General features: G+C 36.7%; 3 protein-coding genes across 4 annotated transcripts; 2 read left to right on the forward strand and 1 right to left on the reverse strand.

The window, feature by feature from the left end:
* Positions 1 to 3,631: 3,631 nt before the first annotated feature.
* Positions 3,632 to 4,700, forward strand: LOC147296583 (WUSCHEL-related homeobox 2-like). The gene is made up of 2 exons (XM_086229438.1): positions 3,632 to 3,989; positions 4,273 to 4,700. Exons 1-2 carry the CDS (start codon positions 3,632 to 3,634, stop codon positions 4,698 to 4,700), a joined length of 786 nt encoding a protein of 261 aa, XP_086085564.1.
* A 3,515-nt stretch (positions 4,701 to 8,215) lies between these two features.
* On the forward strand, positions 8,216 to 13,954 carry ALB3 (63 kDa inner membrane family protein). Of its 2 annotated transcripts, XR_015122840.1 has the most exons (13): positions 8,216 to 8,699; positions 8,816 to 8,926; positions 9,017 to 9,091; positions 9,208 to 9,268; positions 9,653 to 9,726; positions 9,836 to 9,940; positions 10,665 to 10,772; positions 10,966 to 11,069; positions 11,636 to 11,785; positions 11,879 to 12,005; positions 12,326 to 12,467; positions 13,539 to 13,607; positions 13,737 to 13,954. XR_015122840.1 is itself a non-coding variant. In XM_086246801.1 (11 exons), the coding sequence occupies exons 1-11, from the start codon at positions 8,358 to 8,360 to the stop codon at positions 12,431 to 12,433; spliced, it is 1,365 nt and encodes a 454-aa protein (XP_086102927.1). In that variant the 5' UTR covers positions 8,216 to 8,357; the 3' UTR covers positions 12,434 to 12,578. The 2 variants fall into 2 exon arrangements, 1 of the variants encoding a protein (XP_086102927.1); XM_086246801.1 differs by lacking the exons at positions 13,539 to 13,607; positions 13,737 to 13,954 and having other exon boundaries at positions 12,326 to 12,578.
* LOC147296585 (CLAVATA3/ESR (CLE)-related protein 46-like) lies at positions 12,580 to 13,903 on the reverse strand. The gene is made up of 3 exons (XM_086246813.1): positions 13,710 to 13,903; positions 13,483 to 13,556; positions 12,580 to 13,365 (listed from the first exon to the last, which is right to left on the reverse strand). Exons 1-3 carry the CDS (start codon positions 13,816 to 13,818, stop codon positions 13,288 to 13,290), a joined length of 261 nt encoding a protein of 86 aa, XP_086102939.1. The 5' UTR covers positions 13,819 to 13,903; the 3' UTR covers positions 12,580 to 13,287.
* Positions 13,955 to 14,574: the final 620 nt, after the last annotated feature.

Below are 14,574 nucleotides of genomic sequence, written 5' to 3' on the forward strand. Positions count from 1 at the left end.
AGTTCAACCACCGTTACCTAACTTCTACATCTCCGATTGAGCTAATTTTTTGCATAGATGATCCTTAAGTGAGGCACTAAGGAATGATCGGTTCGGATCGTTAAAAACACAATACAAAAGTGATCTTCTACATACAAATACACTTGAAGAGTATAATTATATTAACTTTTGGGTAGAAATTTTGGTGATTCAACAATTTGTGAAGACTACAATGTGATTTTAATGATCGGAACCGTTCATTCTATTCGTTTATACTGGAAGATCATCCCTGCAAAAAATCGGCTAAATCGGAATTCATCTTATACTTCGATTCGTATTAGAAAATTTACAATCGTTCATAAGTTCAACCACCGTTACCTAACTTCTACATCTCCGATTGAGCTAATTTTTTGCATGGATGATCCTTAAGTGGGGAATTAAAAAATGAATGGTTATGATCTTTGGAAATACAATCGTATAGTATGCTATTACATATATAAAATTGTAAACAAAAAAATATTCTTACTTTGGGCGAGGAACTACAAATTTCGTCGCCCAAAGTGATCTTGGGCGAGGAACCTAAAATTTCGTCGCCCAAACTAACTTTGGGCGACGAATTTTGAGATTCCTCGCCCAAACCATTATTACAAAACAGGATGATCCTTTGGGTGACGAACATATTCCTCGCCCAAACTATGTTTGGGCGACGAACATAATTTCGTCACCCAAAGTGTCTTTGGGCGACGAAATGTATATTCCTCGCTCAAACATAGTTTGGGCGAGGAAATATTTTGTCACCCAAAGTAAGTTTGGGCGACAAATTTTCGTGTTCCTCGCCCAAAGGCACTTTGGGCGACGAACATATATATTCCTCGCCCAATGTATTTCCCAATTAATTGTTTGTTGTTAATGTTTAGGCGACGAAATGGGTTCGTCGCCCAAAGTTACCTTGGGCGAGGAACTTGTGGTTCGTCGCCCAAAGTAACTTTGGGCGACGAACATGTTCGTCGCCCAAACCTTTATGATTTTGAGCGACAAATTTTCTTGTTCGTCGCCCTAAATTTCTTTGGGCGACGAATATATGTTCGTCGCCCAAAGTTTGGTCGCCCAAATATATTTTTCTTGTAGTGTAAGATCCAACCCATGTAGGAGAGTTGAGAAACATTGTTTGTTTAATTAAGGGAATTGATCGATGAATGCAAAAAGTATTGATTGATAGATGAATCATGAATGTTAGGCCAAAAATGGGTAAAACACCTCCGGCCAAATAGAGCAGGTTAAAAGGACCATTGTCGCATGCAGAATGGTGTAGGGAAAAGTAACCTAGCTACCTAAACCTAAACCTACAACATCGAAAAGGAAAGAGATACCAGATGAGAGAGAAAATCAAATTAAATACGAGTCGATCCACCAAGTAATTAGCTGCGTCGAATTGGGTGCTAAAAACAAAAGCATGCATGCAGAGACAGATAGGGCAGAGAGGAAGCATGTACATGAAGATGATGTTGTGGTTAACGAGGCGGCGCTGCAAGGTGGCGGCACAAGCTAGCTTCATATATAAGCTAGCTTCATATATATATATATATAATATATATGTATCACAAGTTCACAACACGCAACAGCAAATAACTAGTCTACTAGGATATTACCTAAAAACATGCCTAAAATACATACAATCTGAGACTAGAGAGCATCATAGTCAGCGCAACATATATGACCCTTTTATCACGCATGCTCGCTGGCTCCACAGCCTCCACCTATTATATCCTCGCCGGCCTCTTTTTTGCAATTCCTATTTGATTGACCTATGGCCTACATGTAGCTTCTGTTTGTGTGTGCTTTCAGGCATTTATGGCGCATGAACATATATATATATATATAGTGTTCCTCTCATTTTGTTTCTAACTTTACACCACCATTAATTTTTCGATCAATGAGTAAAATTTTCGTATGTAAATAACTGTATATATTTAATTTGGAGTCGTATTAAAGGTATCTATTACTATTCCAATTTTATGAGTGTTAACTAATATTATAATTTTTTATTTATTAATTTTTGGATCCGCCATTAAAATATTATTTTCCACATTAGTTGCTGAATGCTGACCAAAACTTGTTGCTTCTAAATCCATTCTTTCTAGTATTGTGTATTCTCTTCGGTTACGCGATGAGAGTAATACTGAAGATGTATACATACTATCATCTTACTAATGTTCTTCTCCTCGTCCCATTGCATGGGTTATTAACAACTTATAACATTTTTAATTTAAAATGTCATCATTAAATTTGAAGGGTTTGGAAAATCCTCTCAATTCTGTTTTTTCTGAAAGGAAATATTTTCTCATTTGTGAGAATGAATTAAGGAGCTTTTAGTTGGTGTGAATTTGGTAAATAATTAATATTCAAATTGACTACTGTAGTACTGTGCATTCTTATGTAAATCCAACAATGATGAGGTGGGTTAGAAATAATCAGAATCGACAAACATTGAAAAACGAAGAAATGTGGGCTAGCTGATTAATATGCATGCATAATAATTGACAGCCTTTGATGGGTAAGAGTCTCACACAAATCAATGGTGCGTGAGTGACTGTATATAATTAAGAAAACTCTGGGAGAACAGATGGGACAATCACATTGGGCTTAATAATGAATTTATTGTGAGACGAATGGTCCTCGATTAATCCAGATAGGTGTCTAAATTAGTTAAAGTTCATATTTACAATAATTTGATTAATTACTAATTATTAAATTAAGATAAATTCTGGCAAAAAAAAAAATCAAGTTAAATTAAATTAATGGAACTCACCTGATTTGCCTTACTTTCAAGTTTTTCTTTGATATTGTGAAAATATTAGATAGATATTTGGGATGCATAACTTTTCATTAATTGTTTGTTAATTATAGGATATTTGCAAACTGTTGGCAATGGGTTATTGGGCACTGAACCACACCCGACCCAGCTAGCTGAGCCATAAAACACCATCCCAACTCCCACCATACACCACCCTCATCAACCCAAAACCCTAGACGATCCAACTTCATCTCTCTCTCTCTCTCTCTCTCTCTCTCTGGAGTCTGGACCTATCTGCTCCCATTTCAATTCCCAAAGCCTAGCCCTTGCCTACACCTTACTACCCAACCGGCTGTCTTTTTTCATCCCCAATGACAATTATACCCTTCCTTGATCTCTCTCTCATAGGCTTATATCTCTGTCGTTCCCGAGATGGCAACATTAAGGTTAACAAAATCACCTTCATAGAACCTAGCAAAAAGAGGCCATGGGCAAAACCGTCATTTGACCCATCCTCACTACAATTCCGAACGAACACGACGAAAAGCAACCCAATAGCCTCCTCAGTACCACTCCCAGCCGCTACCCGCCATGTTTTCAGAGATATTCAGCACCAAAAACAATACGCATGTCAATCCCCTATCTCTCTCTCTCTGTCGTTTTTGTTTGACGCTCTGTATCCCCCCTCTATAAATTAAACAATACAAATAAGTTATAAGCCATGCAAAAAGTAACCCAAACCCCATTCGCTCTCGCTCTCGCTCTCTCTTTTTCTTTAAGTCTTCTTCTCCTATCCCTCTTCATATCATAACCCCTAAACCTTTGAACAACAAAGAGTCAAAGACAAGAGAAAAAACCATGGAGGGCAATGATAATAATGTAGTAGTCCTGGACCAACACGTGCAGGGTGGTTCGGCTGGGGCTGGTACCCCGGCCAGCTGTCGATGGAACCCGACCAAGGAGCAGATAAGCATGCTTGAGAATTTGTACAGGCAAGGAATAAGGACGCCTAGTGCTGACCAAATACAGCAGATAACGAGTAGGCTCAGGACTTTTGGCCACATTGAGGGAAAGAATGTGTTCTATTGGTTTCAGAATCACAAGGCAAGGCAAAGGCAGAAGCAGAAGCAAGAGAGCATGGCCTATCTCAACCGCTTTTACCACCCCCCTACTCACCAAATTTTTCCTCCTCCTAGTTATCATCCTTGCCCAAATGGTAATTATTATCACCAAATGCATATCAAATTTTATTGTTTGACTTTGATCTTATTGTCATTTTCATGTCTGGTACTTTTATTTCTACATACAACCGTGTATATATATAATGTTTCTTTTACAAAATTGGTGATATGACTATTGACATGTCATATGTTGAATGTGAGAGAGAGAGAGAGTTGTATAATGTTTTGTATATAATATTCTTCCCTCACAAACTAGAGCTTTTCATGATCTTTTTGTTCGCAATTGGTCTTAATTTAACTTGGTGTTATTGTTTTCAGTGATATGCAGCCCATATTATATACCAGTTCAGAGTGAAATAGGGTTCTACCATCAACAATCTCATCCATTTCCCAAGGTGCCTCTATCTGTTGGGGTCAGGAGGAGGCCAAGGACTGAGAAATTGGACAAGCCAACAAGAACCTCCAGTGGTGGTGATATCAATGGTTATAGCAGCGGCGTTGGTGGCAATATCAATGATGCCACGAACAAATTGATCGACTGTGATGATCAAGAAACACTGCCACTCTTTCCTTTGCAACCCACAGGCATTTTACAAGGGAGAGAAGAAAACCCCTCTAGTGGTTCGGGTGGACCTGAGAATTTTTCCACTGCTTTTGGGTCTTGTGAGATTGTGGGTGGTCCTGGCGATGACCAGCCTTTCTATGATTTTTTTTCTGGAGGACAAAGCTGTTGTGAAAATGATTGATCAATGTTAATTGGGTTAAAAATCATCACTGGTTTTGCTACTGGTTGGGTTTTTAGTGTTAAAGAATATTTCTCTAAGACGTGGTAGATGGGGTCTTAATTATTGGTCATGAATGTCTTAACAATTAACATGCACTTATAATAAAAACTTTAACTTGATCATCAAATGTAATCCAGTTCTATGTCTTTTTCAATCCAATTTTGAAAATTATTATTCAAATTTAATAGAATATTCTATTGACAGTTTATGAACATCAACAATATTACGTACTCATCTTATTAGAACGTATATATGGATAATTATATATGTTGCTAGACTGTTTGATAAAAGAATATTAGTGTCAAATTGTCAATGTTGTGAAATATTTTATTTGTATTTTTTTTTTACATGCATGATAGTGGAGAGTAAGTCACTTATAGTTCAGTAGAAAGTATTCGAGTTATAAATTGGTAATCAATATCTGATTTTTAGATGGTTGGTCAATGGATACAATTCGTTTATTGTTGGACCCAAATCCATTGTATAAATAAATGATCGAGATTCACGTAAGGACACTAATCCAGGCTCAATGGGCTGCATAGTCAAGATTATTAGCAATATCGAATTCTGGGCCGGCTAAAGGTTCATGCAGAGTAGGCCGGCCTCTACATTGACTTGTAAGCTTCTTTGAGCCAGTCTTGTGTCATAGCTAGTGATTGAGTTTTATTAGTATTATTTTTTTGATAGATTCGAGTTTTACAAAGCTATCTCTAATTACATTGTGCTTTGCAACTGTAAATAAATATCCTCCATAAAAAATTAAGATGATATAGAAATGTATAATGTTAAGCCTATCACTAATTTGGCCCATCATATATATAACTAAATGCACCCAAGACCTTAAAGTGATGAAGCTCGACAGGGGCCAATTGCATGATCTTGAACAACAAGAAAACCAAACTTTGAAAGAGTGGAGTTTCTTTAAAATCCAGGTCGGAATGATCATATATATAGTGACACGGGATATCAAACCTGGATAACCAATTAAAGTATAATATATAATCCAAATTAATTAAAGTTACAACTTACAAGAAAAGAGAAATAGTGATCGGACAAGCTGTGTGTTACTTGTTTGGGGTAAACAGTAAACTGAAAACAAAAAGTGCATTAATTAGGCATTTCTTTACTCCAATAAGAAACGACGAGGCGCGGGGTATTTGAGGTTCCCACCGGAATGGTGTTTCGTTGGTGGCAGAAGAAACATAAAAAAACGCTGAATGGTTTTTTTATTCTTTATTAATTCAAGTTTTTTTGTTAGATTAAAAGAATTTCAAAAATTATAATCTAAATATTTAACTGTATTTATTATACAAATTAACCATGATTAGCAGGTATGACACATGTCACATCTTAAATAGAATGGTGATGCTCACCACCAAATTAAGGTGGTGATCATGAGCAAATTTGCTCTCTAAAATGGATAAGTGTTCTGTCTCATGTTTGGTGCAAAATTAAGGTTTTGGACTGGCCATCCAGTACATTACAGTCTCTTAGTTCTCAGTACTCTCGAACAATTAAAGTGATTGAGAATTAGCCATACCCCGTTTTGATCTTTCACTACGTTACACACGTTTCCTGAATTTGGTTTAGTTTGATCATTTGTATGAAAAAAAGAAGAATTAATTAATAAAGTAGTCAGAAGATTGAAGATTTCTTTCGAATTGGGGTTGGGATCATATGCATTTACTTTACCCAGAGTATTTCAGAGGATTTAAGGCCAAGCATATATATATATATTCCAGAAGTAGTGAAGAAAACGAAAAGTAATGAGAAAAACTTGTTGGCTACTTGTTATTAACACCTGAATTAAAATTTCTGGTCAATATGAAAGGATAATAATTTTCTTCTTAGTAAAATTTAAAGCACCTCAATTAATGTATTTAACTCAAAAATATAACGCTAAGCTATATTTTTGGTTACGTAAAATGCTATATCCACTCAATTTTTAATATACATATCTTCCATTTAAAACAAGAAAAGAAAAGAGAGAAAATACAACTATTTAATATGAAGCCAAAGTCAAGCTTGAGTCGAAAATTATTTAACCCAATTAAGTTGAAATATGAAGTCCAATAAAAAAAAAGTGGAAATATTAACTATCGAGCTTTATTTGAGTAGAAGTTAGAGAGAAGTTTTGAACCCAAATATACGTAGGCTCTAGGAGGCGGAAAGTAGGAGGAAGGTAGTGCATGATTGGGTTATCCCTAAAATTCTTCACTCAAGGCAAGATTTGTCATGATCGGCAAACATGAGTAAGAAGCTCTCCTCCACGCCTAAGCTGTTGCATGCATGGTGGTGGTTCCATCCACATTGGCATGCTGCATAGCACAACATCTCTATCCACACGTCCGTTATTATATTCCATTTCTCTTCAATTCTCGGTGACTGCAATATTCTCCCAAGCACCCAATGAGATTGAATTGTGCCATGGATTCCGACCAGTACTTGTTGTCGATCACAACTCAACTTTGTTCGAAAGTAAGAGATCGCAGGACCCAAGTCCTCTCTCCATACTTGATAACTCCAGCTGCAAACACCGGCTTCCTGTCCATGATTTGATAAAGATGTAGATAGCCACTCCAACTTGGACCACTAGGCTTAGAAGGTGCCTCAACCAAAGTTCATTGTCCTCCAATGAGTAAGCAGTAATGGTGTCTGGACCCCCAAGGTGCACAGACTACTTACAATCCATGATTCGTCGACTTCCAAAGAAGATTAGGATCATTTCTAAGCACAGACTATCATTACTCGGAGTTCCCATTCGTTCCATACTTCCACCATCCTTTGTGGAAAAAATTGGACCATCCTTCTTACCTAGCTTATCAATATCAGCTAAGAATATTCAATTTCTTAGTTTCTACAAGAAATCTGCAAGGTACGTGAAGAATGAAGTTATTTTCGAATTGGGTTTGGGATCATATGGCATTACTAATTTAGCCAGTAATAAAGGATCGATCTATGAAGTTTTTTTTCGAAATGGAAAAGTAATGAGAGTAACTTTTTGGATCGATACTTGTTATTAACACCTCAATCAAAATTGCTGGTCAAAATTAAGGGACATTAATCAATGCATTTAGCTCATGCTAAAAAAAAAATGCATTTAACTCTCTATTTTTTCAAATTTAATGTATCGAACTCAATAATATAAAATCCGACTCACTCATGACTCATCTATCAACTTAACTCTTTTTAAAAGTATTTTTCTAATGAATTTATATATATATATATATAAATCACAACTAAGCCACTTGTATAATTAGCATGTTACAGGATTTAGGTGAACCCCGTATATCTAGCAACCCAAAACCTGCCACGTGAGCTTAAAATACTTGAGCTTGGATTAACCACGCAATTGTATACGGTAAAATGACGACGCAGCCCGGGCATCATGACGTGGGGAGTTCCCATTGGCCCGAACAACGACCTTTCATAATTGGCGCACCTAAATCTTCGGCGACTCGTAATATTCCGGATAATCCGAAAAATAAAAAAAATATCCTCAGCCGTACCCGCTCTCTGCCTCTCTCCTTCTTCCACTGCCAACCCCTCCTCATCTCTTCCACTCGCTCTCCCATGTACCACTGAGAGAGTCTGAGACGCACTCATAAAACCAATCCCATGGCGAAGACTCTAATCTCATCCACGCCGTTCATCGGCACATCTCTACCGTCCATCTCTCGCCGTGGGCCCTACACCTTCCCGTACCGTAACGGTAACGGACTCGTCACCACCAGAATCAAGTTCAGCCTCCACGACGTTCCTCCAATCAATCCCTTCGATTCAGGCGTCGACCTCAGCTCAATTTTCAGCCGAGCCGAGGGCCTCCTCTACACGCTAGCCGACGCCGCCGTCGCCGTGGACCCCGCTTCATCCGACGCCGTCTCGACCTCCGCTGACGCGGCTCAGAAGAATGGCGGCTGGTTCGGCTTCATCTCCGAAGGCATGGAGTTCGTGCTCAAGGTCGTTCCAAGTTTGAATTTCACATAATTATTCAATTTTGTGAGAAAAATAATTTCATCTTTTTGTTTTTTGTTTTTTGTTTTTCGGCTTATTGCTTCTGGTTTGAATTGTAATAGATTTTGAAAGATGGACTTACGGCTGTGCACGTGCCATATGCGTACGGATTCGCAATTATATTGCTTACAGTTATCGTTAAAGTTGCCACATTGCCTCTCACAAAGCAACAGGTAATTCGGTGTTTGCTTGCTTAAACTTTGGCTCAATTTTGTTGAACGAATTGTGTTTTTTTTTTTTCTTACAATATAATTAATATGTAGGTAGAATCGACATTGGCTATGCAAAACCTTCAACCCAAAATTAAAGCCATTCAAGAAAGATATAAGGGCAATCAGGTGATGCTTAATCTCAATTGAGTTGGAGTACTTGTTGCTATATTTTCCTACCTTTGCTTTCTTATGTTAACAATGGTATGCTATCTAATCTCTTCATTCTGGTATGCTCACTTTAGGAAAGAATACAACTTGAGACATCACGGCTATATCGTCAGGCTGGGGTTAATCCATTAGCAGGTAATTGTTTAATTTATCATTTAGTATGCTCATGTATGTGTTCGTATCCATTCTGGATTGATAATTTAACACTGTGCTTGAATCTGAAACACTTTCTACTACAAGTTCTTTTCAGGCCGAATTTGCATCTTACACGAGTTTTATGACTTTTTAGGTTCAGAAATTAGTAATAATAGGTAATTGTGAGCTGTGTTGGTTCATCTTAAGATATTGTGAAAGCATTATCATTTTCAGTTTAACTGGTAAAACTAAAATTTGATGTTTTCCTATATGATTTTGAGTTAGTGTATTGAAAATAAACTGATTTGCTTGATTGTGTTGTTGTGTTGCTGTGTGTCGAATTGAGGCATATTATGACGGTTCTAACTTGATTTTTCATTGTAGGTTGTTTACCAACTTTGGCCACAATACCAGTGTGGATAGGTCTCTATCAAGCTCTTTCAAATGTAGCAAATGAGGTAATTAATAGATCGTTATTACTGTTAGATTTTAGTGACGAGAATGGCTATTATCATTAAAAAATAAAAAAATAAAAATCGCTGATTTTAATTTTCATTTTACTCAAAGGGATTGTTGACAGAAGGTTTCTTTTGGATCCCTTCTCTGGGTGGGCCAACTTCAATAGCCGCTCGACAAAGTGGATCTGGCATTTCTTGGCTGTTTCCATTTGTGGTAAGAAAATTTTGTTAAGAGTTATGTAGCTAAAAATTGGTATACTGCTAAATTTAATCCACCTTTATTGTAGAAGCTTTATGCTAGACACTGATATTTGGACTTCAACGTACTTCTAAGTTCTAGGCGCATGTTTGAAACTTTAGTGATGTAGAAACCTTTGGTTCATAGTCAGAATACTTCTTTTTTTGTGTTTTGCTTACTACTCTACCTTTCAAGATAGCTTGACTGTGGACAAATTTTAGGAATTTATAGATGTATCTTTGTTTTTTCTCTATCTTGTTTTTTTCAATGATATGTTTCAGAGCACCGAGGGTGGAGAGATTCCTCCCCCAAATCTTTTGTCTTTTCAGTGTCCCAAATTTGATTATTTTCTGTCATCTAAGAAAATAAAATATCTTTTAGATTAAATGTTGGCTAAATTACAGTTTTTGTCGCCGAAGTTTTGCCCTGGATTCACATTCGATATCTTTTCTACTATTTTACACTTTGAGTTGTGGATCTTTAAATGCATATTATGGATGGTAAATATTCCAGAGAGGTCTATGAGCTGCCAATGAACCTCGGAGGGTCTGCAAAGACTGCAATTTACCACTGAAATTTTGGCATACCTGCTTTAGTTGATTAGTTGTATCATATTACTACTGAGGCATTAAATATCCAAGTTTCTTTCACACACTTGTGCATTGCAACTGGTTTTAACAATGTATAACTTTTCATGCAGGATGGCCATCCACCATTGGGCTGGTCAGATACTGCAGCATACCTTGTTTTACCTGTCCTTCTTGTTGTGTCTCAGTATGTTTCAATGGAGCTCATGAAGCCTCCACAGGTAAAGACTTGTGTCTTTATTGATATTGGCTTCTCTATTTTGGTTTTCATTTTTTTATTCCTTTTGCTACAAAAACAATGTGGTTGCAGGGACTCAAACCTGGGTCATTCAGATATGAGCCAATTATCCCAATTATCTGGATTATATTAGATTTTTGTTTCCCTTTTTGTAACCGTAACTCTTCATTTGGCAGACTGATGATCCAACTCAAAAGAACACACTTCTTGTATTCAAGTTTCTTCCCCTCATGATTGGTTACTTCTCCTTGTCCGTTCCTTCAGGATTATCAATTTACTGGTTGGTTTCTCATTAATAAACTTACTTGATTTATCTTTTTCATGCTTGCAACATACTAATACACAAGTTACTGGTTGGCTTTTGCTTGGGACTTCCCTAAAGGGACCTGTTGAGGCACATTAATGCACTCCTTCCTCTTAATGTCTTAAAGTACTTATTTTTTGTGACTAGGGCTTTTAGAATTTCTGATTTGGCCTTATTTTTTTTATATTTAAGGTCAAAGTTTTTGGTATTCATGGTCAAAATTTTGGGGATAGCCTATCATTAATGAGTTTTCTGCATTCACACTACAAGATTCATGCTGCTGCAGTTAGTAGTGCTTTTATATTATACTGTAAAGCTTACCCTTCCAATTCATTTTCATGTATTAATTATATTTTTATCATTCTTTATGTGGTCGCCAGCACTTTCATGGTAATGGAATATTGCATTGCTTTCCTCAAAATGCAATCTATCCAGTGATAAAATAATATTTTTCCCTTTTCAAGCTTTATCTAGTGCGACTTTGAAAGATATATATTCAAAATTTCAAAGTTGATTTTTTTTTGCTGCCATGTGGTTTTCAGGTTCACAAACAACGTCCTGAGCACAGCACAACAAGTATGGCTACGGAAATTAGGAGGTGCAAAGCCTGTTGTGAATGAGAATGCAAGTGGAATCATTACAGCAGGACGTGCAAAGCGATCAGATTCTGAGCCAGCACAACCTGGCAGGAGGTTAGTGTTTTACTCTGCAGAATGCATAATAGTATATTATCAAATTCTTTAGAAAGTTCTCTTCCTGACTAAATGAAAAATGATGATCAACAGATTTAGGGAATTAAGAGAAGAAGAGAAAAAGAAAAAGCTGAGCAAGGCATTACCGGATGAAGAGGTTCAGACACTGGCTTCTGCATCTGATTCTGAAGATGGTTCAGATGAAGAGACCAATGACAAGGTAAAATTCAAAATTTAGTGTTATGAGTTTCCATTAACTAGAGTATCCTACCAGTAACTAGAGTTTATTCTACTGTTAGAATTGTTCATTCTCCGTAGTTAGTATTAACACTCTATATACTTTGAACAAGTTCAAAACATGAATGTAGGTTGAGAGATTTGGGTCTTGGTTTATTTTCTGTTAGTGTGTAAATAAACCACAATCCATCTTTGTAAAGCAGAGATGCCAAAATTATCCGATTAGTGAACTTTAGGATGTCATTTATGTATAAAAATTGTTTAAGTTTGGCATTTGGGAAACTGATCCAGAGGTCCTATCAGGGTGAGGAGGTTCTAGAGGAGGTGTATGCTTCTACTGTTAGCAAAGATCTTCCAGATTATCCTAGGCCAAGGAGAAGCAAGCGATCTAAAAGGAAGCGTGCAGTATAAATTTACTGTATACTGGTTAAGTTTGTAGTTCACGGTGAGTCCTGTATATCTCAGCGAAGTGTATTGTTGTTAATATATCACCAACTTTATGTTGGTTCATTTTGAGATATAATGCAAATCATGATAATTAATTCTCTTCTGTTTAGACTCTTTCATTCCACAGGGTGAGATTTGTTGCAACTTGCATGAACTACTAAGTAGATAAAAAAAGAAGACATAACATGCTTGCAAGTTTGGGTTTGCGGCGAATCGATATCTTGAAAGATAAGAACTCAATTGGATTCTTTGATCTTATAAATTAATTAGGAAATAGGTAAACTAAATTAATGAGCTTCGAAATCAACATAGCTGGTTTTGCCAAATCTGTAAGCTTTACTTAGCAGGCCTGAAAATGTTTTAATGTTTTCCCTTTTCACCCTTCTGCAACTTACCTGAGCCTTTAGGATGACAAGTTATCTTTTGAATGCGTGTATCTTGCACATTAAAAGGATTGGCCTATTTTTTAAGCCTTTTATCACAACTGCAAAGGAAATTGGAAACCCTGCTTAGGACATTGTATTTTATGCTTTGAGTTTTAAAAGTTTTTTTTTTTTTTTTTTCGTAATTCCAGGATTAATGTTTATGTTAAAAATTTTACTGGATATTTTGATTAGGGAAGTTCTACACTAACAAATATGCCTATGTATAAAAATTTCGAATTCAAATCTTCTAAATTCCAGTTTGTACAAGCACATACCTCAAAGGAGAGGTTTTTTCACCTACTTGAATACAACTGACCTTATTTGGCCTTTAGCAAATATAATGATCATTAATTAGTTCTGCTTGCTACGTTAAGTACAAGTGCATCAAAATGTTTATTGCTTAGATGGAGGGCGATGATTCCCTACTGGGTTGGGCCCTGATGGAGCTTTATGAATCTTCTTTCCAGCTACCTGTTTTTTAGTGTTGAACAAAGATTCAAAGAGTCAAGTTAATATTACATCAAGTAAATGAATGGTGATGATAGATTTACTTAGATAGAAATTGCACTCTTTAAGCTCTATACACACCCAAGTAGGAAATACATATCTGGTGGCTGAACTCGACCTCGAGCTGGGCTGTGCAGGATTGAGCTTGAACTGAACTGTGGGCAGCAACAGAGAAAGCCAATATGTATTAATTTTGAAGGAACAAGGTACAATCTGCTCAGTTATATTTCCTTTTTTAGTGATGTTGAATCTTCTTAAAATGTTTGCTACACTTGTCACATCAAGTAAAATAGAAGATAGTGGCTTACCTGACTCAATAGCTTGAACATCAATAGTGTAGTAGTGGTATTGAGAAGCTGCAAGCAGGAGCCATACCAAGAGAAGATGAATGGGAGTCCGTCTTCTCATGTTGAGCATGAGCTGATGGATGCTGCAAGTGAATAGGAATTCTAGGATATGTTTTGCTGTGGCAGGGTTTCTTTCTTATAGGAAGAAGCTTTTGCATATGATGATACCCTAATTATGCATATATATTACCCTAATGATTGCCTAACTTGAAAAAATTGTGGGAATGTTTGTTAAAAGTGCTTGGGAATCCTATGCCTATTACACACTGAATTGATAAGATTAGGAATTGAATCTGGGTTGCTCCTCATTATTGGTTGACTTCTTTGTAGTTATCATTGCATCCATGATAAATTCATAAGTACTGGAACCATGCTGTCGGCAACTAGAACTGGGAAATTGGGACCCCCCCCAATGCATGTTGAATTACTGAGTTGCTTGCATAATGTTAATGCTGTGATTTTTTTCTCTCTTTTTTAAAAAAAGAAAAAATTTCATATCGTTTCATTAGCTTGCAATTTTTTGTCTTTTTATCTTTGGCCTTCTGGGATATTCAGACAGTGACTAGTTGAGATCATGATGATGTTCACCACACATGGCTGTGCCTGTAAATACAAAAATGCATGCGTTTGTGTTTGTTTGTCTGTTCTGTGAGCTTTCCTAAAGAATATGTTTTCAACTGGAGTCATTTTTACTCTTTATTAATTACATGTCTGCACTCTACATAAAAGTTAGCAAGAGCTGAAGCACCTCTGAGAAAAGCCCTTTTCGGTTTTCATGATGGTGCTGATGCTCAAGGCCACATTGACCCTAATAACTTATAATCAT

Source organism: Dryas octopetala, chromosome 1, assembly GCF_963921425.1.
Source record: "Dryas octopetala chromosome 1, drDryOcto1.1, whole genome shotgun sequence".
NCBI lineage: Eukaryota > Viridiplantae > Streptophyta > Magnoliopsida > Rosales > Rosaceae > Dryas > Dryas octopetala.